The 25,908-nt window shown below is 39.4% G+C and overlaps 1 protein-coding gene across 2 annotated transcripts; it reads left to right on the top strand.

The window, feature by feature from the left end:
• The first annotated feature begins 4,799 nt into the window (after positions 1–4,799).
• Positions 4,800–6,281, top strand: PPP1R2B (PPP1R2 family member B). Of its 2 annotated transcripts, XM_055285496.2 has the most exons (2): positions 4,800–5,244; positions 5,317–6,281. In XM_055285496.2, exons 1-2 carry the CDS (start codon positions 5,016–5,018, stop codon positions 5,574–5,576), a joined length of 489 nt encoding a protein of 162 aa, XP_055141471.1. In that variant the 5' UTR covers positions 4,800–5,015; the 3' UTR covers positions 5,577–6,281. The 2 variants fall into 2 exon arrangements, with proteins under 2 accessions (XP_055141471.1, XP_055141470.1); XM_055285495.2 differs by having other exon boundaries at positions 4,801–6,281.
• Positions 6,282–25,908: the final 19,627 nt, after the last annotated feature.

The following is a 25,908-nucleotide window of genomic DNA, read 5'->3' as shown; positions in this document are numbered from 1 at the left end:
ATCCCCCTGACTCATGGTTTCTACAGTAAAAAAAGTGAGATTGAGGTGAACCACCAGCTTCCCCTACCACCTTAAGTTTTCTGACGGGAGACCTATCCCTGCTTCAACCCATGGGAAGCATCACGAATGCCTGAAAGGAAAAATATACCTGAGGACAGCCATAGATAAAGGAGGAGAGTGGGACTATTACCCCCAGCCCTAGAAACTCCATCTGAAATTCAGCCAAAAGAGATGCCAAATCAGGGTAGCTATTCAGCAGCAGTACATTGTAGGAGAAATATTCCGCAGGTCCCCTGGGCATGAACCCCTAGCCAGCCTTCCCACACTGCTGGGATATCCCTTTTGGCACCTCCTCATTTGGGATGGGCAGTGCTCTGATCATTAACTGGAGCCAAGGAAAACCTAGGCTCAAGGCACAATCTAGTGTTAAAGAGAAAGCAGCAACCAGTGGGGGAAATAAAGAAATTCAGCAGGTAAATTCAAAGAACCTCTAAGCAAACATATCCAATAATAAAACAAGCCAGAGAGAGAAGAGAGGAACAATCACTTAATGCAAAAATATAGATGTATATCCACAATAAACAACAGTAAATAAGGAACCATTACCTCCCTAAATGAACAAAGCAAGGAACCTGTGACTGAGCCTAATAGGATGGTGATATGGGATCTCTGACCAAGAATTCGAAATGACAATTTAAAGGAAACTCAGTATCTCCAAGATAACACATAGAAGCAACTTAGAAATTTATCAGAGAAATTTAACAAAGAGATTGAAATTTAAAGAAAAATCAGACAGAAATCTTGTAACTGAAAAATACATTTGCTGAGCTGAACAATTTATTAGAAGTTCTCAATAGCAGAAAGGATCAAGCAGAGCAAAGAATCAGTGAGCTCAAGGACAGGTTATTTGAAAATACAGAGTTAGGGCCAGGCACAGTGGCTCATGCCTGTAATCCCACCACTTTGAGAGGCTGAGGCTGGTTGATCACTTGAGTCCAGGAGCTTGAGACCAACCTGGGCAACCTGACAAAACTCTATCTCCACAAATACACACACACACACACAAATTATACATGTGTGGCTGGTGCTTGTAGTCCCAGCCACTCGAGGCTGAGCTGGGAGGATCACTTGAGCCTGGGAGGAAGAGGTAGTGAGAGGTGACAGCGTGCTGGCAGTCCCCACAGCCATCGCTCACTCTCGGCGCCTCCTCTGCCTGGGCTCCCACTTTGGCAGCACTTGAGGAGCCCTTCAGCCCACCGCTGCACTGTGGGAGCCACTTTCTGGGCTGGCCAAGGCAGGAGCTGGCTCCCTCAGCTTGCGGGGAGGTGTGGAGGGAGAGGCGCGAGCAGGAACCGCGGCTGCACGCGGTGCTTGCGGGCGGCTGGAGTTCCGGGTGGGCGTGGGCTTGGCGGGCCCCTCACTCAGAGCAGCCGGTAGGCCCTGCTGGCCCCGAGCAATGAGGGGCTTAGCACCCGGGCCAGCAGCTGCGGAGGGTGTACTGGGTCCCCCAGCAGTGCCAGCCCACCGGCGCTGTGCTCGATTTCTCACTGGGCCTTAGCTGCCTTCCCACAGGGCAGGGCTTGGGACTTGCAGCCTGCCATGTCTGAGCCTCCCACCCCCTCCATGGGCTCCTGTGCGGCCCGAGCCTCCCTGACGAGCGCCACCCCCTGCTCCACGGCACCTAGTCCCACTGACCACCCAAGGGCTGAGGAGTGCGAGCGCATGGCATGGGACTGGCAGGCAGCTCCACCTGTAGCCGCGGTGCAGGATCCACTGGGTGAAGCCATCTGGGCTCCTGAGTCTGGTGGAGATGTGGAGAACCTTTACCTCTAGCTCAGGGATTGTAAATACACCAATCAGCACCCTGTGTCTAGCTCAGGGTCTGTGAATGCACCAATAGACATTCTGTATCTAGCTGCTCTGGTGGGGCCTTGGAGAACCTTTATGTCTAGCTCAAGGATTGTAAATACACCAATCAACACTCTGTATCTAGCTGCTCTGGTGGAGCCTTGGAGAACCTTTATGTCTAGTTCAAGGATTGTAAATACACCAACCAGCACCCTGTGTCTAGCTCAGGGTCTGTGAATGCACCAATCGACACTCTGTATCTAGCTGCTCTGGTGGGGCCTTGGAGAACCTTTGGGTCCATACTCTGTATCTAACTGATCTGATGGGGATGTGGAGAACTTTTATGTCTAGCTCAGGGATGGTAAACGCACCAATCAGCGCCCTGTCAGAGCAGACCACTCAGCTCTACCAATCAGCAGGATGTGGGTGGGGCCAGATAAGAGAATAAAAGCAGGCTGCCCGAGCCAGCAGCGGCAACCTGCTTGGGTCCCCTTCCACACTGTGGAAGCTTTGTTCTTTCGCTCTTTGCAATAAATCTTGCTACTGCTCACTCTTTGGGTCCACACTGCTTTTATGAGCTGTAATGCTCACGGCGAAGGTCTGCAGCTTCACTCCTGAAGCCAGCGAGACCACGAGCCCACCAGGAGGAATGAACAACTCCAGATGCGCCACCTTAAGAGCTGTAACACTCACTGTGAAGGTCTGCAGCTTCACTCCTGAGCCAGCAAGACCACGAACCCACCAAAAGGAAGAAACTCCGAACACATCTGAACATCAGAAGGCAACTCCGGACACACCACCTTCAGAACTGTAACACTCACCGTGAGGGTCTGTGGCTTCATTCTTGAACTCAGTGAGACCAAGAACCCACCAATTCCGGACACAGTAGCAGTAAGCCCAGATCACGCCACTGTACTCCAGCCTGGGTAACACAGTGAGTCCCTGTCTCACACAGTGAGTCCCTGTCTCAAAAATAAATAAATAAATAAATAAAAGAAAAACAAAATACAGCATCACCTTTGGGAGGCTGAGGTGGGTGGACTGCCTGAGTCAGGAGTTCGAGGCCAGCCTGGGCAACATGGCAAAACCCAATCTCTACTAAAAATACAAAAAATTAGCCAGGCGTGGTGATGTATGCCTATAGTCCCAGCTACTCCGGAGGCTAAGCCACAGGAATCTCTTGAACCCAGGAGGTGGCGGTTGCAGTGAGCCAAGATTGCACCATTACACTCCACCCTGGGTTACAGAGTGAGGCTCTGTCTCCACCAAAAACAAAACACAACACAACAACAACAACAGCAACAAAAATATGGAGTCAAAAGGAAAAAAGAATGAAAGGAACAAAAATATAGAGAAAAATTGCCTAAAAAGATAAAAAATCAAGAATTATGGATGTTCAAGTGGGAGCTGAGCAAAAACAAAGGGTAGAAAACTTATTCAAAGAAATAGTAACAGAAAACTCTCCAAAACATGAGAAAGAAAAATACGCAGGTACAGGAAGGTCAGAAAACACCAAACAGATTCAACCCAAATAAGAGTACTTTAAAGGATATAATAATCAAATTCTCAAGTCAAGGACAAAGAGATACTCCTAAAAGCAACAAGAGAAAAGCAGCAAATGACATATAAAGAAGCTCCAATTCATCTGGCAACAAACTTCTCAACAGAAACCACACAGGCCAGAAGGGAGCAGGATGACATTTTGAAAGTGCTGAAAGAAAATAACTGCCATCAAAGACTACTGTATCCAGCAAAGCTATCATTCAAACAGGAGGGATAAAGTCTTTCTCAGATGAACAGAAGCAGAGAGAATTCAACACCAAACCCATCCTATAAAAAAATGCTAAAGGGAATTCTTTTTTTTTTTTTTTTTTTGAGACGGAGTCTTACTCTGTCACCCAGGCTGGAGTGCAGTGGCGCAATCTTGGCTCACTGCAAGCTCCGCCTCCCGGGTTCACGCCATTCTCCTGCCTCAGCCTCTCCGAGTATCTGGGACTACAGGTGCCCGCCACCACGCCCAGCTAATTTTTTGTATTTTTAGTAGAGACGGGGTTTCACCATGGTCTCGATCTCCTGACCTCGTGATCCGCCCGCCTCGGCCTCCCAGAGTGCTGGGATTACAAGCGTGAGCCACCGCACCCAGCCGGGGAATTCTTTTTTTTTTCCTTTTTTTTTTTTTCTTTTGAGACAGAGTCTCAGTCTGTCACCCAGGTTGGAGTGCAGTGGCATGATCTCAGCTCACTGCAACCTCCACCTTCCAGGTTCAAGTAATTCTCCTGCCTCAGCCTCCCAAGTAGCTGAGATTACAGACACGCACCACTACATCTAGCTAATTTTTGTATTTTAGTAGAGACGAGGTTTCACCAAGTTGGCCAGGCTGGTCTCAAACTCTTGACTTCAAGTGATCTGACCACCTCAGCCTCCCAAATTGCTGGGATTACAGGTATGAGCCACTGTGCCACACCAGGAATTCTTCAATAAGAAAAACCACCACCACCACCAGCACCACCAGCACCACCATGCAAAAAGAAAACATTTGAGGTATAAAACCCACTGTAAGTACACAGACAAATCCAGAATGCCCTAATACTTATAAAGGTGGTGTGAAACCCACTTACAACTCTAGTATAAAGCCTAAAAGACAAATCAAAAACTTCAACAGCTACAGTAATCGTCAAGAGTTAGGCAATATAAAAATATATTAATTGAGACAATAGAAAGTCAAAATGTGGTGGGGGGATAAAGTTTGTTTCTATTCTGTTTTTGTGCTCTGTAAGTTTTCATCTCTTTACAACAACTTGTTGCATCTATAAAGATGTTTTTTTGTAAGCCTCATGGTGTCCACAGTGCAAAAGAACTATGAAAGAGGGCATCGGCGTTGCTCCTGCCCTGGAGCTCTAGGCCGGCATCTCTCCGCGAGCCGCGGGTCAAGTGCTGGCGGCTAAGGGTGCGCGAGAAGCCGCCACCCGTTGGGCCTTGGGTCTGGCGTCGGGGTAGTTGTGTTGTGACAACCGCTCCCGTAGCCATTTCCGAGGCAGCAGGTGTGGCCGCTAATTTAGCCCTGAGTGGGCTCTGCGGCTGCTTGTGAGTCTCTGCTGTGCCGACCCTTCTCTTCGTGGACCCCATGCCAAGCAGTGACCCTGAGCTGACAGCCGGAGCGCCCGGCAATGGCGGCCTCTACGGCCTCGCACCGGCCCATTAAAGGGATCTTGAAGAACAAGACTTCTACAACTTCCTCTATGGTGGCGTCGGCCAAACAGCCCCGCGGGTGTGTCGACGAGGAACTGAGCAAAAAATCCCAGAAGTGGGATGAAATGAACATCTTGGTGACGTATCATCCAGCAGACAAAGACTATGGTTTAATGAAAATAGATGAACCAAGCACTCCTTACCATAGTATGATGGGTGATGATGAAGATGCGTGTAGTGACACCGAGACCACTGAAGCCATGGTGCCAGACATCTTAGCCAAGAAATTAGCTGCTGCTGAAGGCATGGAGCCAAATTATCGGATTCAGGAACAAGAAAGCAGTGGAGAGGAGGACAGTGACCTCTCACCTGAAGAACGAGAAAAAAAGCGACAATTTGAAATGAAAAGGAAGCTTCACTACAATGAAGAACTCAATATCAAACTAGCCAGACAATTAATTTCAAAAGACCTACATGATGATGATGAAGATGAAGAAATGTTAGAGACTGCAGATGGAGAAAGCATGAATACGGAATAATCAAATCGAGGATCTACTCCAAGTGACCAACAGCAAAACAAATTACGAATTTCATAGAAGAGATTTGTTCAACACTGCAATTGTTAGATATAAACCCTGTGACCATAATACATGGCTTCTTGTTCTCCACAATTCATGACTTAAGTACCAAAATGCATACCAGTTATTATATATTGCCAAGAATTAAATGATAAACTTAGAGACTGATTAGACTGAAAATGCCTAATTGATATATATATATATATATTCTTGTGCCTAGTACTTTACCACAAATACAGTGTAATATCATCAGTCCAAAACTGCATTACTTTTGTAAAAACACTGGTTAATTTGTATTAGATATTATAGAGCTTTTTATGCTTTAGAAGTTAAACAATATCTTTGGGGGGGGAACTAATTTATTTTCATCACTCGAAATGTGGTAGCTGTTACAAAGTTTGTTGATTTGTTTTTTTAAAAATCAAAAGCCAATTGAACAACAGGATATATAGACTGATATTCAGGCTGAATAGTATTTTAACACTTGTCTTCAACTTGATTTGTCTGTTTAATTGAAAAGAATTATAAGAGTTACTGTTGCATTTTCTGACCTACTACCTTTAAAATTCCTGTTGAGTTTCTTTGTGTTTACAAGGCAAGGACTGAACTTTTTCTCATCAAAACTAGCTTTTTTCCCCACAAATAAATTATCAAGTTAAACTTTCACCAATGTCTGCTCTGTTTTTTGTTTTTTGGGGGGTTTTTTATTTGTTTTTGTTTTTTAATGTTTTTGGTACACTGGGCAGACTTCAGAGCAGTTTTTTTTTTTTAAATAAATATTCTAATGTAGCTATCTCGCCATTCCCTTTAAATACCTGTCTTAACCTCCTGCTTTTATTTCCTACTCCTTTCCACACATACGCCCACAATCTTTCACGTTTTAAAGGATCATTAAGATTGTCACGACATTAGGAACTCTTTCTCTCACTCTTCTGTCATTTGCTGCCATGTTGAGATTCTTATTTTGACCATCAATGCCTATGAATTCTTCTAATACATGAAGAAAATAGATTGAGTAGCAGCAGTACTATAGGCGGGAAATACAGTTTAACTGCTGAATTTCTATACCTCTCTGATTTACAGATTGCTAATTAAATTGCTATTATTAGTTTGGCTTAATTAGACTTAAGAAAACAACTAACTGAGGGGTTTTTTTGTTTTGTTTTTTGAGGGTTTTCTTTGCATGAGAATTGTATGTAACCAGTGATATGATTATTCCTGAATGTACAGACAGAAGTAAGCCTGGACATTTTTTAATTTAAAAACTTTAAATAGTCCCTGCTTTAAGGGAATACGATAATGTATACTATGACAAATGTACTTTATTCTTCTAACATAGTAAGAATTATGTGGAATTTTTTCCTTAAACGAAGTGCAAGAAAGCCCTGTGTGTCTTAGTTTAGTTATGGTTTCATTTCTAGCCATACAATTGATGAATTGTATACAATTTTTGTTAGTACCAAAATAATCTGTTATATGAACAGACTTCTAAAATAATGTCTGTATTATATATATATATATATATATATATATATATATATATATATATATATGAAGGCTTTTATTGAACAGCTTATCTCCCACTTGCAGGTTTATGGAAATATCAGTATTTCAAAATAAATAAAAAGTGGGAGAATTCTTTGCTGTTAGAAGAATGTGGTTATTATTTTGATTTTTTTAAATGGGATATATAATCAAAGTACTGCTGAACTATAAGGGCAGTATTCTAAACATTTCAGCTAGTAATACCACTGATTTAGAAACAAAAACTGTTTCTCTCTGGTTTCTGAATTTAGAATGTTGGGATTACCTGTTTAAATCTGTCTTGGGGGATGTAGAGATTAAGTCTGTACATATGTGTGCACATATATTCATGCACCCTCTGATTTTGGTTTTCTTGTTTCTGAGTTCTTAGAAAGTGTCCACATACTCTTTTTTGTAGCAGTAGCTGTTGTAGAGTGAAGAAAAGCATAAGACTTTAAAACAGTTGATTCTTTTTGTTTTCTACAAACTATTTTTTGAAATTTAAATCACAAGCACACTCATTTTCTGGTTTTTAGAAAGTAGGTGATGCTTTCAGAGGAGTAAGGCATGCCAAGCAGCATGCTCAGTGGGGTTTTAGGCTGTGAAATGCAGCTGTGAAAAGCTATGTTCAAGTCATAAGTAGCTAATTGATAGCGTATGAACTAGTCAAAATATGAACCATTATGATTCAAGTTAGATTTTCCTCTGGAGAGACAGATCTGAATGTTCAGTTTTAGCCAAGGTAGATTTTACTTTCAACTTTTTAATCAGTATCACTTTCTGTGCTTAACTCTCTGGTGTTACCTTGTCCGTTTTCATTTGTCTAAAATTCTGCGGAGATGACTAAAATTTGACATAATGGTATAAATGGATTGTTAAGGTTAACTTTCAGTTGAAGAGTAAAGCAAGATGCCATTTTCCCCATGACTTTGATTTTGTTTACATTTTTCCCTTTAAGTTAGTATACACTACACATAACAGTAATAAAATACAATAATATGAAAAAAAGAACTATGAAAGATACACTAAAATAAAAAGTAACAAATTAAAACATACTACCAGAGAAAATCACTTAACCACAAAGACAGTAAGAAAGGAAGAAAGGAGTTACAAAACAACCAGAAAACAAGCAACAGAATGTTTGCTTGTAGTACATCCTTACTTAATAACACTGAATGTAAATGAACTCAATTCTCCAATTAAAAGACATGGAGTAGCTGAATGCATAATGAAACAAAACCCAACTACATGCTGCCTACAAGAAACCCACCTCAACTATAAAGAAACACGTAGACTGAAAGTAAAAGAATGGAAAAAGGTATTCCGTGCCTGCAGAAACCAAAAAAGAATAGGAGTAGCTATGCTTATACAGAATGGATGACAAGTCCAAGTCTGTAAAGAGAGACCACAGAAGGTCACAATACAATGATAAAGGGGTCAATTCAGCAAGAAGATATAACAATATAAATATTTATGCACCCAACACCAGAGCTTCCAAGTATATGAAGAAAACATTAATAGATCTAAAGGGAGACATAGACTGCAGTACAATAGTAGTAAGGAATTTCAACACCCACCTCTCAGTAATTGACAGATCATTCAGACAGAAAATCACAAAGAAACATTGAACTTGAACTATACACTAGACCAAACAGGTCTAACTGACATTTACAGAATATCACCCAACTGCTACAGAATACACATTATTTTCATCAGCACATGGAACATTCACTAGAATAGACAATATCTTAGGCCACAAAACAAATATAAAAAAATTCAAAAAAGTAGAAATCATATAAACTATCTTGTGTGACCACAAAGAATAAAAGTAGAAATCAATAATAAGAGGAATTTTGGAAACTACAAGAACATTGAAATTTAAAACATGCTTCTAAACAACCAACAGGTCTATTAAAGGTTAACAAAGAAATTTTTAAATTCTTGAAATAAATGAAAATGGAAATACAACATATCAAAATCTATAGATACAGCAAAAATGGTGCTAACAGGAAAGTTTATAGCAATAATCTCCTATCACAAAAAAGTAGGAAGACTTTTAAAATACAACCTAACAATGTGACTGTAGGAACTAGAAAACAAGAACAAACCAAACCCAAAATTAGACAGAAATAATAAAGATTAGAGCAGAAATACATAAAATCAAGACAAAAAATACAGATCAACTTTAAAATGAAAAGATGGTTTTTTGAAGATAAAAATTGAGAAATCTTCAACTAGATTAAGAAAAATGGAAGACCAAAATAAATAGAATCAGAAACAGAAAAGAAGAGATAATAACTGAGATCACAGAAATACAAAGAACCATTAGAGACTATTATGAACAACTATATGCCAGCAAATTGGAAAAACCTAGAACAAATCTATACATTCTTGGGCAGATATGACCTACCAAGATTAAACCATGAAATAATAGAAAACTTCAACAAATAAACAAGTAATGAGATTGAAGCTATAATAAAACATTTCTCATTAAACAAATTCCCGACTGAATGGCTTCACTAATGAATTCAACCAAACATTTAAAGATGAAACAATACCAATTCTATTCAAACTCCTCAAAAAATTAAAGAGGAGGGAATATTTCCAAACATTTTTTTGAGGTCAGCATTACCCTAACACCAAACCAGACAAGGATACAACAACAAAAACTACTGGCCCATATCACTGATAAACATATATGCAAAAATCCTCAACAAAATATAAGCAAACTGAATTCAACAACACATTAAAAAGGTTACCAACACATTAAAAAGGTTACTTACCATAATCATGAGGGATTTATCCCAGGAATGCAAGGATGGTTCAACATATACAAATGACTCAGGGTGACACATTTCATTAACAGAATCAAGAACAAAAACCACAAGATTATTTTAATGATGCTGAAATAGTCTTTGATAAAATTCAGCATCCCTTTCTGATAAAAAATACTTGAGTATAGAAGGAACGTGTCTAAAAATAATAAAAGCCATTTTGTCAAATCCACAGCTAACAACATACTGAATGGGGAAAAATGAAAGCCTTTCCTCTAAGATTTGGAACAAGATAAGGATGCCCATTTTCACCACTTTTTATTCAACATAGTGTTTAAAGTCCTGACCAGAGTAGTTAGGAAAAGGAAGGAAATAAAGGACATTCAAATTGGAAAGGAAGAAATCAAATTAGCTTTTTTGCAGATGACATGGCCTTATATTTAGAAAAACCTAGACTCTACCAAAAAAAAAAAAACAAAAACTTAAAACTGATAAATGAATTAAGTTGTAGGATACAAAATTAACTAACTACAAAGAATATAAACTAGGAATAATTTAACCAAAGAAGTGAAAGATTTATATAGTTCAATATTAATGAATAAACAGTATGATTAAATAAAGTGCCTTCAAACAGAAACACACATAAAACAGGTCATATGTTAACTGGTTGATAAAATATTGTGACCAGAGGCTTACAAAAATCTAATCCTGTATTTTCTCCTGGGAGCAGTGATTTCATACTCTCTAATTCAGGGTCTGTGGTGACTTTATAAAATGTAACTACTGGAAATAATAAGCATCAATTATATATACACATATGTGTATATAATAGATATATACATTATATGTACATAATTGTCTATGTGTAAATTTAATGATTACTCATAGAGGTTAGTGCCATTTCTTTAATTTGTTCTAAAGCACCAGCAGTTTTATTCATCATTGCCTTTGTACCATCAGTACAAATGTCAAACACTGTAGAAAATAACATATTACTATCACAATTAAAATACTAAAGATGTCCCTCTCAGGGGTTAAAAACGTTTTCATTACCAAACAGACTAAAGTACTAAGTTAGGCTGGGTGCAGTGGCTTATACCTATAATCCTAGCACTTTGGGAGGTCAAGGTGGGTGGATGATTTGAGGTCAGGAGTTTGAGACCAGCCTGGACAACATGGTGAAACCCCATCTCTGGAAAAATACAAAAATTCGCTGCTGTGGCAGCGCAGGCCTGTAATCCCAGTTACTTGGGAGGCTGAGGCACAAGAATCCCTGAACCCGGGAGGTGGATGTTGCAGTAAGCTGAGGTTGCGCCACTGCACTCCAGGCTGGGCAACAGAGCGAGACTCAGTCTCCAAATAAAATAAAATAAAAGTACTAATTTTTTGCCTTCAAGTATGTCAGTATTTCACCAGTGCTATCTGTATAAGTTTTATTGGTTTTACCTTTTATGCATTGAGGTAGTGTTTCCAAATGCTTTTGAATTTAAATTCTTCTGGACTGTAATAAGCCTTGACAACAAATATGTAAACAGAAACAAAATTCATGCCTTGTTCTGTTCTTCTTCCTTTTTTTTCACTTCAGCTTTTCTTTTTGTTTTTTTTTTTTTTTTTTTTAAGTGAATGCTGTGTTTCACTCTATCACCCAGGTTAAAGTGCTGGAGTGCAGTGGTATGATCACGGCTCACTGCAGTCTTGACCTTCTGTGTTCAGACAATTCTCCCACCTCAGCCTCCTGAGTAGCTGGGACTACAGGCATACAATGTTATGCCTGGCTAATTTTTTTTTCTTTTTTTTGTAAAGATGGGGTTTCACCATGTTGCCCAGGCTAGACTTGAACTACTGTGCTCAAGTGATCCACCCACCTTGGCCTCCCAAAGTGCTAGGATTACAGGTGTGAACCACCACCATGGCAGGACTGAATGCTTTCATTTTGTTTTGCTGATTTCCTTAATGTAATTAAGTATTCCTATGTTACCTCTAAGTTACTTCCACTGAGATACAAATGAAATATATTTTGTCCACTTACACATTTTAAAGTAGAAGATAATATTCAGCACATGACTTGAAGTTATAAACAAAATAGAAAAACTTGTTTGAGGTAATGAGAAAATAAAATTACTAAAGGGAAATTTTTTTTTTAATTTTAAAATTGGAGCTATTATTGCCTATAGGAGGGAAAAGAAAAATAGATCACTTATATTGCCTTCATGTCTAAAATATAGTTTGATAAAGAATTATGATTTTTTAAAAACACACTATAGGTTTTATGGGTGGATAGAAAGGAGATAAATTTGAAATAAGAATTAAAAGATTAAGAAATTAATAAGAACTATTATAATCAGACACATATTTAGAAGGTGATTTGTACAGGAAACTATCTTTCAATGAATCCTATCATGCCAGTTTGATAGAGTCTCTTCTCTCATCTACTTTTTCCATGTACTAGCCATGTGGTAACGTTATTAAAGGTGAGATTTAAATCTTTGATGAGATGAGGCTGCAAAGAAACCGAACTGAGTGGGTACAGTTCCTCCAGGGGCTTACGAGGTGTTTTTTAAGACTGACTAGTCTAGACTGTGGAAAATGTACTAATGACCTTAAAGGGAATGGATATTCTGTGATTATCCTGTAGAAATACTGATTAGAGAGCAGGAAATAAGGAAATGTCTTTTCTCTCTTGTGTGTAAGGAGAGAAAAAGAACGGAACGGTGGGGTATCATTTTGGCCTTGACCCTGAAGCACAAAGGTTTAGAATTTTTAATCATGGGAAACAAACTGGTCCTGCACAGATAGGGTTGAGCAAATTACATTGTAATTAGGCTTTAATCTGGAATTCAGGAAATGATTCAGGAAAGTCAAGTCTTTCATTTGTTACAAAAACATTCTTCCCCTCACTTAGTTTGCTATCCTACACGTTTGCAGGGCTTGTCCCACGGATGTTTCCCTTTGCTATCTTGGCTTTGTTCTTCCTCCACTGCTTTTGCTAACTAAAGACAGGACCAGTTTAGCCCAGTATAACATAGAACCCTGTGTGTAATCGTAACTTTATCTCTCCAACTTTGAAACTAGTTAACAGCCCTTATCAGCAAATAAAAGCCTTCTACAGCAGACAAGTTACTGAGAACCCCTTAAAAAGCTAAAATAATAAAAAAGGCGGCCGGGCGCGGTGGCTCACGTCTGTAATCCCAGCACTTTGGGAGGCCGAGGCGGGCGGATCACGAGATCAGGAGATTGAGACCATCCTGGCTAACACGGTGAAACCCTGTCTCTATTAAAAATACAAAAAATTAGCGGGGCGAGGTGGCGGGTGCCTGTAGTCCCAGCTACGCGAGAGGCTGAGGCAGGAGCATGGCGTGAACCCAGGAGGCAGAGCTTGCAGTGAGCCGAGATGATGCCACTGCACTCCAGCCTGGGCGACAGTGAGACTCCGTCTCAAAAAAAAAAAAAAAAAAAAAAAAAGCTGCACAAAGCTAAAACAAATTTCAGCTTTAGGTCTCTCCACAAGTATAAAAACGTAACATGTTTATTGGCCTTTTTATTATGTGATTATTATTGTGCTGTTTTCATATCACCTAGTACCTTCTTAGTTGGGACCTTCCAGTAAAACAAACATTCAAACTGGGGCACTTTTAAAAATAAAGAGGCACAACTGTATTCAGATTCTAAAGTTGTAAAGTTGTAAGTTTTCCAGAACTCACTTGGAATTATAGCACACACATAAACAATGAGAATTCTAAAAGCCAAACTTCAGTTTTATAAAATATTTGTCTAAATTTTATTCAATAAAACAGACATTTTTAAATTAAGAAAGCTGTCATGTAGACAGCTCTTTCAGTTAAAAATAAGTGCAACTAATAAAATAAGCACAAACGCTCATTCCTATCATATGATTCTATATTAAACTGCATTTCTGTATCTAGAAGCAATAAAAAGACTGAAGTAATTAGAATAACTTAATTCTGAAAAAGACCATTTTTGTTGATGATTTTTAACCACCAAATATTTTTAAATTCATTAGATGGAAAAAAGATTTTTCACTTATTTTATATAACCTCAAAGGTCAGAATTTAGGTACTTTAAAAAAAAAAAAAAAAGCCAGGTGCAGTGGCAGCTCTTGCCTATAATCCCAGCACTTTAGGACACCAAGGCAGGTGAATCACTTGAGGACTTGAGGTCATGAGTTCGAGACCAGCCTGGCCAACATGGTGACATTCCCATCTCTACTAAAAATACAAAAAATTAGCCAGGCATGGTGGTGGGTGCCTGTAGTCCCAGCTACTCAGGAGGCTGAGGCAGGAGAATCACTTGAACCCAGGAGGCAGAGGTTGCAGTGAGTCAAGATCGATCATACCACTTCACTCCAGCCTGGGCAACACAGCGAAACTCCACCTCAAAAAAAAAAAAAAAAGCAAAAAGGCTTCACGGAGAATATTTTCAGTAATAACATTATTACTAAGAAAATATCAAATTTTGAAGTGGGTTCTAACAGGAGTAAGTGAGTTCTCCGTTACTAGGGGTATTGAAACAAAAACCCAATTGGATACTTCAGTGGTCCCTCAACCATAGGCTGTTAAAATAGATAAGTAATTTCAAGCTTATTTTATGTATCTTAGCAGTAGAAGCTTTACTGAAATGCAACATTGATGTCTAGATTCCATAAAAATGATGGCAACTGTAGAAACCAGAATCTTTCTTCCTATTCTGCAAAAACCATTCCAATAAATACAGCACAAATAAAATCCCATTTTTTTTCAACTAGGAAAAGAGATAGTAGTTCAAACTTCAAGTTATGTGCATGAGGAGAAGTAAACATTCTGAAACCAGTAGTGCCTTTTCAGAGCCCATGTCAGGGCAGACTCATGCACAGACTGAGTGGAAAGCAGATGGGACAACAGGATACTAACAATGGGGAAACACAGATAGAACTGCCCCTGGAGAAGAGCTCCCACCTTGAGTGGCAAAGTTCCTAAAATAAGCCTTAGATCTTGGGTATCCTAGCACTGGGTCCTAGAAATAGAAATGAAGGGGTCTGAAATTGCTTAGGATCACAGGTGGTAGATTTGGAAGCCAATGCATGAATGTGAAAGTGTGTGTTTTTGTGTGTGTGTGTGTGTGTGTGTGTGTGTGTGAGAGAGAGACAGAGAGAGTATGTGTGTGAGAGAGAGAGAAAGAGAGAGACAGTGTGTGTGTGTGTGTGTGTCTGTGTGTGTGTGTTGGGAAAGATGAATTCACGGTTAAGTCCGAAAAAAAAAAAAAAAAAAAAAAAAAAAACAGAAAAATGAAATAGAGGTAAAATGAATCATAGAGAAAGGGATAGGCATAGAAGAGAAGCAAAGACTCAACAAACTTATAATGAGACTCCCTGAAGAGAAAAATCAATTACCACTTTTAAATATGGAATAGAATTCAAAGCTGTAAGTCTCCTCCCCCACAAAATTTTCCAGATATTAGACCAGACTTGAATCTACAAAGTTAAAAGCTCCATTCTGCATATGGAAACATTGCCAAAGAATAATAAGCTCCATGAGATATGCTAGTAAAATAATTATGCTATGAAGACAAAGAATTCTCCCGACTCTCCTCCAGTCACCATCAGTTGGCACTAAAATCTCAACAGCAGTATATCGAGCAAGAAACAATGCACAACATTCTCAACAAACTCAAGACAAACAAAAGGGAGCCCGCAATTGTGTATTCACAATCAAGACCATGGAAAAACAATTTTAAACATGCAAGAACTGGGGAATACTATACTCATAAACTCTTCCTGAGCAATCTACAAGAACATGGCTACTCAGAATGTAATGTGTAGCCAGCAGCAGCAGCAGCAGCAGCAGCAGCAGCAAAATCCAATAGATTATTCAAAATGCAAAATCTTGGCCAAGTGTGGTGGCTCATGCCTGTAATCCCAGCACTTTGGGAGAATGAGACGGGTGGATCACTTGAGGTCAGGAATTTGAGATCAGCCTGGAAAACATGGCAAAACCCAACTCTACTAAAAATATAAAAATTAGCTGGGTGTGGTGGTACACGCCTGTAGTCCCAGCTACTTGGGAGGCTGAGGCAGAAGAATTGCTTGAACCCAGGAGGCGGAGTTTGCAGTGGGCTGCGATCAAACCACTGCACTCCAGCCTGGGCAGCAGAGTGAGACTGTCTCAAAACAAACAAAATAAAAACAAAATGCAAAATCTCAGCTCCTACCTCAGGGCTTCTGAATCAGAATCTTCATATTAACAAGATCCTCAAGGGATTAGTATGCACATAAAATACAAGCTCTATCAATGAAAAGATCATGGTGCAAACTTTGGCCAAAGAATTAATGGTCTTTTTATCTATATTTGAAAACATGTTTAATTGTAGGTATGAGACTAAAACAAAGGAGAAAAGTTTAGAGTTCTGTGAAGGTAGAAATATCACAACTTCAAAATGAAAAAAGAAGAAACAAAATAGAAGTAAATAATGATTGTCTCATAGGGAATAGGTGGTTGAAAAAAGGCATTAGTATGAAGATTGCTAGTAGCACAAAAATTTTTTTAATTGAGAAAATAGACCATATACAAAAATATACAAAAATAAACACAGTAAATGTAACAAAAATAATATGAGCTATTTGAGACCAAACATATCAGTCCTTACAAAAGTAAACTTGTCTCTATGCTGTATACAAGAGGCATGCTTCAGTGATTCAAAAAGGCTAAAGGTAAAAAGATGGGTGAAGGTGTACCAGGTAAATGTAAACACTAAGAAAGTACAGCTGTGATTCTGATAGCAAACAACCTAAGCTAACAGTAGAGTCAAAAGAAGGAAGGCCTTTATTACGTTATAGGACACAATCCACAATTAAGATAGAAGTTATGACTACCTGGAACCCAAATAACATAGCCATCAGTCTCACAGAGCAGAAACTACAAAAGACGCAGTGATAAGTAGATTAATAAACACACTAATAATACATTTTATCACACAAATCTCAGTCAAAGGAAAACCAAGAGGACAGAAAGCTAAGTGAACATGTAGAAGTTCCAAAAATCATTCATAGATCTGATGAATATAAGGTAAGCTTTATATACTGATAATAGAAAGTATACCTCTTCTTCAGCTACACAGAATAGGGTCACACACACAAAATACTATATATTGAATCACACAAACACAAATCAGTACGTCCCACAGGATAGAACAATGCATATGGTAAGCAGAGTGAGATCAAATAAGACATTTATAACAAAAAGTAGAAAAAGTTCTTGCTAGAAATTGTAAAAACTCCTATTGAAAAATGCTTAGGTAAAAAGAAAAATATAAACTAAAATTGCAGAGTTGCTAAAATTTTGGAATTTATGAAACATAAATGAAGCTTTAAAATCAGCAGAACAGGCCAGGTGCAGTAGCTCACACACCTATAATCCCAGCATTTTGAGATGCTGAGGCAGGAAGATCGCTTGAGGCCAGGAGTTTGAGACCAGCCTGGGCAACATTGTGAAACCCTGCCTCTACAAAAACAAAACAAAACAAAATCAGTAGAACGTGTATAACCTTAAATATTTATACCAATAAAAAGTAAAAATAAAAGATCAATAAAGTAAAAATCAAAATATACTAAAAAACAAATTTTATTCATACTTATATTATTTATGCAGATTATAAATACAAAGTATAGAGTATAAATAAAAGTGTAAATAAAAATTATACAAATAAAAAGTAAAGAATAATGGTCAATAAATACTAATCAACAAAATATATGAATAAAAAGTAAAGGATAAAGGTCAATAAATTAAGTAATATCAACAAAAGTACAACAAAGAAAGCAAAAGAAAGGGGAAAAAATCAAAACAAAAGAATACATGAATAAAGTTGAAAACAGAAAAAAGATTAGAACCAAGAAATCAAAATGCTGGTTTACTAAAAATAGCAACAAAATAGGCAAACCACTAGTTTCTCATTCAAAAAAGAAAAAGGGTGAGAAATGGGAGAAAAAAATATCAAGTAAGAAATCAGTGGCCAGATGTGGCTCATGCCTGTAATCCCAGCACTTTGGTAAGCTAAGGTAAGAAAATCACTTCAGCCCGGAAGTTTGAGACCATCCTAGGCAATGTGGCAAAACCCCATCCCTGCAAAAGACGCAAAATCAAATGGAGCAAAATCCTAAGTCTCTATTTTTCTGAGCCTTCAGCCTTAAGAGAGTCTCCTAACTACCACTTACAGTAAAATTTTACCCCCAGTTCTTCCTACGTAGAAATCTCAATGATAGCAAAGTTTCTGGGTCATTAAACGGCTGTTCAAAGTATTCTTTATCTCATGTCTTCCTATATCATACCAATGGAGAAAACATGAACAGCTGAAGGTTCAGAAAAAGAGATTTAGGATTTTGTAATGAAGTCCCTCATATACTAAGAAAAACATGTCAGTGTCTGCGTGCATCATTTTGGACACATACTCATAAAACAGAGTTGTCCCTTGCTCGCTTTATAGCTCCTGGTAGGGGTCATGGCCCTTTGAGCTTTCTAGTCCAGCATCCCTTCCATCCTGGAAATAACATCTCTCAGACAGATACAAATACCCATCTGAGCAGAGCTAACCTTCTCAGCACTCAATGTCTGGGTCATACTTTCCTAGAACAAAGGAAAACAAAACAAAACAAAAAAGATAATCTAGTATTTTGGTTCCAAATGGAGCAATTTCAAGCCTCATTTCATCTCAGCAACTTCTTAGTTGCACACTAGTAAACAGTGAAGAGAAGAAGATAGCAGTGTGTATTTGTTCATTTAACAAGTGGTTCAGGCTGGGCATGGTGGCTCACACTTACAATGCCAGCACTTTGGGAGGCTGAAGCAGGCAGATCGCTTGAGCTCAGGAGCTTAAGACCAGCCTGGGAAACACCGCAAAACCCTGTCTCTACAAAATATACAAAAATTAGCCAGGCATGGTGGTACACGCCTGTGGTCCCAGCTACTTGGGGGGCTGGGGTGGGAAGATCGTTTGAACGCAGAAGGCAGAGGTTGCAGTGAGCCGAGATCATGCCGCTGCTCTCCAGTCTGGGTGACAGAGCAAAACACTGGCTGAAAAAATAGAAAAATAAAACAAGTAGTTGAATGTCTCTATGTCAGGCCATATTCCCGGTGCTTAGCTCATGGAGCTCACAGGAAAGGTCAGAGTACGTCTATGTCAGAAAGTAGTGTGCTCTCTGAAAAGAGAAACATGAGTTAAAAGTGCATTTTAGGAAGGGTGGTCAGAGAAGGGCTCTCTGATAGGAAATATTTGGGCAGAAGTCTGAAGGATATGAAGAAACAACTATTTTAGGAAACAGAATTATAGGCAGAGATAAACTGTATGTGCTAAGGCCCTGAGGCATGACAATGCTAACAAAGCAGTCTCTAAGAACAGAAGATAGTCATACAGACAGTGAAAGTCAGCCTTGATCTGTGTGAGCAAAGCACACTATGAATGATGAAGAACTGCCTCAAGTCTCTAACACTTCACCCATCATCATAAATCCCTTCACTGCCTATGCACCCCTTCATTTTTCATCAAAGCTCCAAGGTAATTTATTTTTAGAAAATAGTTACTGGCTATTTGGAAGTAAAATGTTCTTTGTTCCCATTCTACCCAACCCCACTTCATCTTCCAGGTCACACATTAAATCTCTCGTATAAGCACATTACTCCCTGATGTGACACATAAGGACCACAGGCTGGCAAAAAAATTATCAAATGGCCCTCCTGCCTTTTATTTGGTTTAAACTATCAACAAAATTTGGAATGTACATTCAGCATTAGGATTAACCGGTACATGTAATTTTCTAACCGACATTGCAGGAAAAGACAGATCCATGAAACAGAGGTCAAGAGAGGCTCACGCACACAAATAATTTCTTACCACGGTGACATTTAAAAGCAGTAGAAAAATGTCAGTTGTCCAGCAAATGATGGTGGGATAACTGGCCAGACACTGGGGGAGGAAATAAACATGTATCATCCCTACTTACACCAAAATAAATTTCAGTGGATCAGAAGGTTAAAAGAAAATTGTAAAAGTCAAAGAAAATATTACAACTAAAAAAAAAAAATATTTGGAGTGGGGATAGCTAAAGCAAGATACATAAACCAAAATCCTCAAAGGAGGCTTTAATGACTTTCTAATGACTGTGACCACAGAAAAACTTCAAAGCCATAAAACGGTAAAAAGACAACTGTTGTAGAAAAATGCAACATAATGCAACAAGTGAATTCCTCAATTCATAACAAGTTCTGGTAAGTTAGTTTCAGGGGACAAGTTCTATCCCACTCCCCGGCACGTGGATAGATACTTAGGGGTTTTTGTTGTTGTTGTTTGTTTGAGACAGGGTCTTACTCTGGCCCCCAGGCTGGCAGGCGGTAGCATAATCATAGTTCACTGCAGCCTCAAACCCTTGGGGTCAGGTGATCCTCCTACCTCAGTCTCCCAAGCAGCTAGGACTAAATAAGCCACCACACTCAGCTCATTTCTTGTAAAGACAGGGTTCTCCTTACCTCAGGTTGGTTTGAACTCTTGGTCTCAAGCATTTTTTTTTCTTTTTTTTGGCCTCAGCCTCCCAAAGTGCTGGGATTATAGGCATGAGCCACTGTGCCCAGCCTGGATAGGTATTTGGCAAGAAAAAAATGCAAATGGCTTTTAAATGTATGTGTAGATGCACATTCAAAATTAAGGAAATGTAACTTAAAAGTAGCAATAACATTTTATCCTATTAACAAATACTAAATAATTTGAAAACAAGGTGTTGGTGAGGGTATAGGAAACAGGCTTCCCTATGCAATTCTTGGTAGAAATGTAAATCGATTGGTATATTTATGAAGGATAATGTGGCTACATCCATATCAATTAAATATTCACATGCCCTTTAACTTAGCAATTATATTTCAAGCAATTTATCCCGATACGTTTTCATACATGTGTAAAGAGGATTATCTAAGGCTGCAGTATAATTTTTAATGTATAAATTTTAATGATAAAAATTTAGAAACAACTTAAACATTCATTGATGAAGAATGAGTTCAGGACAGCACAGTCATACTATTGTAATACTGTGTAGCCATTAAAAAGATTCAGGCTGATTTATATGAGCTGATAAGAAAGGACTTCTAAGATATAATGTTAAGTAATAAAAGCAGGACAGAGGCATTATAGATATTATACATATATACCCATACACACAAGAAAAATAGTCTGGCTAGGACTAACCCTGAAAAATATCTGTCATACCTACAGTGGCCCAAGTTCATTGGTTTTATTAGCCCATAATTATATTGCCAATGAGTAGCAAAGTGAGCACTCAACACAGATCTGTCAGACTCCGAAGCTCACACTGTTAGTTATAATGCTACATACCCTTCGATGATGCTAAAAGGACAAAGGTAGCAAGAAAACAAATAGTAAGACATTTCCTACTTTCTGCTTCCGAAACAACCAGGTATAAAAATGAACAGACCTGTAACAAAGGAAATAACGGAATTTTACAAAAGAAAGGCATATTCATCTTTAACTTCTTGAAGGGAAAAGGTTGATAACGGCAGAAGAATGTTCAGCTCTGTCTCTCTTTTCCAAGGATAATCCAAAAAGAAAAGTGGAATTTGTCAACATTTAGAACATTTAATCTCCTTAAATGAAAGCTTACCAGGCTGAAATTCTTACCTTCTGGCTATACATGAAACCTATTGTTACTGGCTTTAACTAAATTCTACCTGGTTTAAAAATAAAATAAATCCTCAGCTTGTTTGAAAGCAGTGTGTGCCAGATAAACTAGTTATCTATAGCCAGACGTGTGACCATCCTTGCTACACACTGCCAACTTATTAAAAAGGAGTAAATTCCCAGATGAGTTCTGAAATTTGCAGCCCTAGAACCTGGTGTAAGAGCCAAGACCTTTGGCCCCCTAAAGGTTCATTGAAAAATCAACTCATTAGCTGGACACAGTGGCTCATACCTGTAATCCCAGAACTCTGGGAGGCTAAGGCAGGAGGATTACTTGAAACCAGGAGTTTGAGACCAGCCTGGGCAACATAGCAAGACCCTATCTCTATTTTTAAAAAATTAGCCAGATGTGGTGGCACACACCTGTAATCTCAGCTACTCAGTAGGCTGAGGCCCGGGGATCACTTTAGCTCAGGATATCAAGGCTGTAGTGAACCATGATCACACCACTGCACTACAGCCTGGGGGACAGAGTGAGACCCTGTCTCAGAAAAGAAAAAAGAAGAAAAGAAAAATCAAGTCACAAAAGGCAGATTAACAGGCGAAAAGGCATTCACATTTATGTAATGTGTATACATGAGAGGCTTCAGAATGAAGACCCAAAGACACAGGAAACTGTCTATGTTTATGCCTAGATTCAGCAAAATATAAACATCATGTAGAAATATAATTGGACAACAAGGGTAAGATCTAATGCTAATAAACATAGTGGGGAAATCTAGCAAGTCCTGTCTAGATTCTTCTTGGCCTCTCTGTGCAGTATTCCTTTCTTCTGAGTGTAGGGCAAGATGTTCTTTGGAATAGGGGTCTTATGACGTACAGTCAAACAAATTAGGTCAGATAATTTTAATGACCAGTTTTTGCATAGAATATTTTTATGTTCTATGGCTGACTTTGAGGAAAGGAGTTCTGGTCTCTATGACATGCATTGAGGAAGAGGGATTCTAGTTTCCATGACTAACCGTGGGGAAGAATAGGACAGAGACATAAGGGCAGGAGAAGCTCAAGGAGAAACTTTTACTTCTGAAGCTGCTTCTGATGCCTTCATTTTGGGGTATTGTTTTCTGACCCAAACACTGGCAAAACTGCATTCTGTCCTTTGTATTAAATTTGTCTATGCCCAAACCAGTAATGATAACTACCCAGCCCTCAAGAATTCACTTTTCTTTGGGAACAAACTCTAATGCCCAGGTAAGGCCAGAGCCCAGGGGCATTCTCTATGCCTCATGATCCTTGTCACTCAGATGAAGCTGGCTGGGCCAAGGCAAACAAGCAGCCTTAGCTTGGCCAATTGCATTTTCCATCTCAGGAATCTGAAGTTTATAACAAAGTGACTGGGAGCCTGTTTCATTACTGAGTCCCATAAATAGCAGTACCCTTGAGAGAAAGCACGTGGATTTCTGCTGTCAAAGTTCCTAGAGTTCCCTGATATCTGCCCTTCTGAGGCTTTATCCATTCTGTGAGCTGTCTCAGTGTCTTTTTCTTAAGCTGCCCAGAGTCCATTTTTGTTTTTAGCCACAAAACAGCAAGAACAAATACACATCTCTGTCTGCTGCTATCAATATCATTTCCCATTTTTACTTTCAAACAGAACTCTAATTTTGTTTGGTATAATAATGTTTCTATTACTTATTTACCATCCTCCCTTACAGCTGAAAGGAGTCTTGTGACCCAGTCCTGGCCAATGAGATGAGCAGAAGTCACTGATGGTGCTTCCTGAGTCTCCTTTAAAGCAGCTGGACAATGGAGCTTTCATCTTTTGCCCTTTGCTCTCACTTGCCTTCTTGACTGGAATGCAGATGTGATGCTCAGAGATGCAGCTGTCATTTTGTAACCCTGACCTTGAAAGCCTCACACTAAGGATGAGAACAGAAATAGAGAAGGAGCCTATGTTCTTGAAGACATCCTTAAACAACTGCGCTAGCCCCACCTCCTGACTTCTTAGGTGAAAAGAATAAACACCCTGATTTGGTTTGGATCTATGTCCCCACCCAAATCTCATGTTCAATTGTAATTCCCAGTGTTGGAGGTGGGGTCTGGTGGGAGGCAATTGGATCATGGGGGCCTTTTCTCATGAATTGTTTGACCCCATCCCTCTTGGTCCTGTTGTTTCGATAGTGAGTGAATTCTTGCATGATCTGGTTGTTTAAAAGTGTGTGGCACCTCCTCCTTCGCTCTCTTGCTTCTGCTCCCGCCATGCGAGATGCCTGCTCCCGCTTTGCCCTCTGCCATGATTGGAAGCTTCTCGAGGCCTCCCCAGAAGCAGAAGCTGTTATGCTTCCTGTACAGGCTGCAGAACTGTGAGCCAATTAAACCTCTTTTCTTTGTAAATTACCCAGTCTCAGGGATGTCTTTATAGCAATGTGAGAATAGCCTAATCCACCCCCCATTTGGTTAAGCAGTTTGGAAAGTCTGGAAAAGTTTCTGAAATAAACAGTTGAACACAATCCCAAGGGAAGCACTACCTAGCCTCTGTGAAGTCTACTGTATGAATTCAATTCAATGCAGGTATTAGGAGAGAGCCTACTGTTACAAGCGGAGGCAGGAAAGGAAATAATGACAAATAAGTTAATGTCCCCCATCTTGTGGGCAAAACAATAAGATACATAACCTGCTCTAGGGCAGGACACAGTGGCTCACGCCTGTAATCCCAGCACTTTGGGAGGCCGATGTGGGCGGATCACGAGGTCAAGAGATTGAGACCATCCTGGCTAACACAGCAAAACCTCGTCTCTACTAAAAATACAAAAAATTAGTTGGATGTGGTGGCGGGTGCCCGTAGTCCTAACTACTCGGGAGGCTGAGGCAGGAGAATCACTTGAACCCGGGAGGCGGAGGTTGCCATGAGCTGAGATCGTACCACTGCACTCCAGCCTGGTTGACAGAACGAGACTCCATCTCAAAAAAAGAAAAAAAAAAAATACATAACCTGCTCTAATAAAAGGTGAAGTTAGAGAAGTGATAAACAGATGTGTAAACAGCTGTTATTGAGACAGAGGCAGAAAAAATGAAATCTGCCTGAGAGATGAGGGAAAGTGTAATAGCAGAGGTGGTAACTAATCCGGGCTTTGATGAATGAACGGAATATTGATAGGCAAGGGGCCTGCAGGCCAGGGACAGAGCATGAATGCAGGCTTATATGTGTGGGGAATGGAAGCAAAAGAGCTCCTTATCTGCCATGATAATCTAAGCGATTCCTGACAATGAGGCTGCCATTTCTGAGTACTTACCCACGGCCAGTTGTTGTATGCGTATTTTCTCAGTAAATCCTCAGTACAAGCCACCAAAAAGTAAGGTACTCTCGTTATTATCCTCATCATACAGATAAAGAAAGTGTAACTTCAAGAAGTTAATTTCTCCAGGATAACAGAGCAGAGTCATAAGGGGCAAAGATGAGATACTGGCACAAATCACTCTAGCTCCAGAGCCCTGCCTCTTAAGTCTCTGCTTCAATGCTTGATAATGCTACCATGAAGGACACTACTAAAAGATGAGAGTGGCTACTGGCATGCGGAACTAGTGGAATCCAATGGCTAATGTGACTGCAAAGTTTTTAAGAGTGTTGTGTTGTCGAGAGCCTGGACTGAAACTGACTGTTCAAGATCTAAAACTACACTGGGGCCCCCAAACATCATTGGTCAAGACAAGAGCTTAGCCAGTTCCTAAGATGTATGTTCCTATGCCCACGACCCTTGTGGCCAAGGAGAATAATGCAATGAAAAGAATTTCCTGTAAAGCAGAGCAGGGACAAGGAAGAAAAATTTACAATAGAAATGTTCCCGGGGAGCAGAATGGAAGCCTGTGAAGGAATATGCTCCAATAACAAGCTAGGAAGCCTTCAAAATGTGGTCAGAATTGCTCCAGACCAGTGACTACTTTTTGTCTTCATTTCTCCTTATTCCAAATGGGAATGATTATTAAAATTAACCCAATTCTCCCTCTTTTATCACTGTATATTGCAGACTTAAATGAGAGAAATTTTGTTTTTCAAAAATGTCACAAAACAGAATCAAGAATAATCTTCCCTTTCCAGCAGCATTATTGATAAATTCTGAAAGACCCATTCCCTCAAAACAACTAGATCCTATGTAAAGAATACTTGTAATTGCATTGAACTCACAGGATGCAAGAGTAACTCACAAAGGGAAGCTAACAGACATGTATTGAACTTAAAGCCATGAGCAGTAAAAGCACATAGGAGCAGTGTGGTTGCACACAATCAGTGTTTCAATTTTAAGACAAGACTTGAAGCCAATAGCAAGCTGGGG

The sequence above is a fragment of the Symphalangus syndactylus genome, chromosome 7 (assembly GCF_028878055.3).
Source record: "Symphalangus syndactylus isolate Jambi chromosome 7, NHGRI_mSymSyn1-v2.1_pri, whole genome shotgun sequence".
NCBI classification, from domain to species: Eukaryota; Metazoa; Chordata; class Mammalia; order Primates; family Hylobatidae; genus Symphalangus; species Symphalangus syndactylus.
Note: the sequence above shows the minus strand (reverse complement) of the source record. Positions and strands in the feature narration are given on the sequence as shown.

Excerpts from the sequence above, each read along its gene's own strand:
- PPP1R2B (XM_055285495.2), top strand. The coding sequence starts at position 5,016 with ATGGCGGCCTCTACGGCCTCGCACCGGCCCATTAAAGGGATCTTGAAG.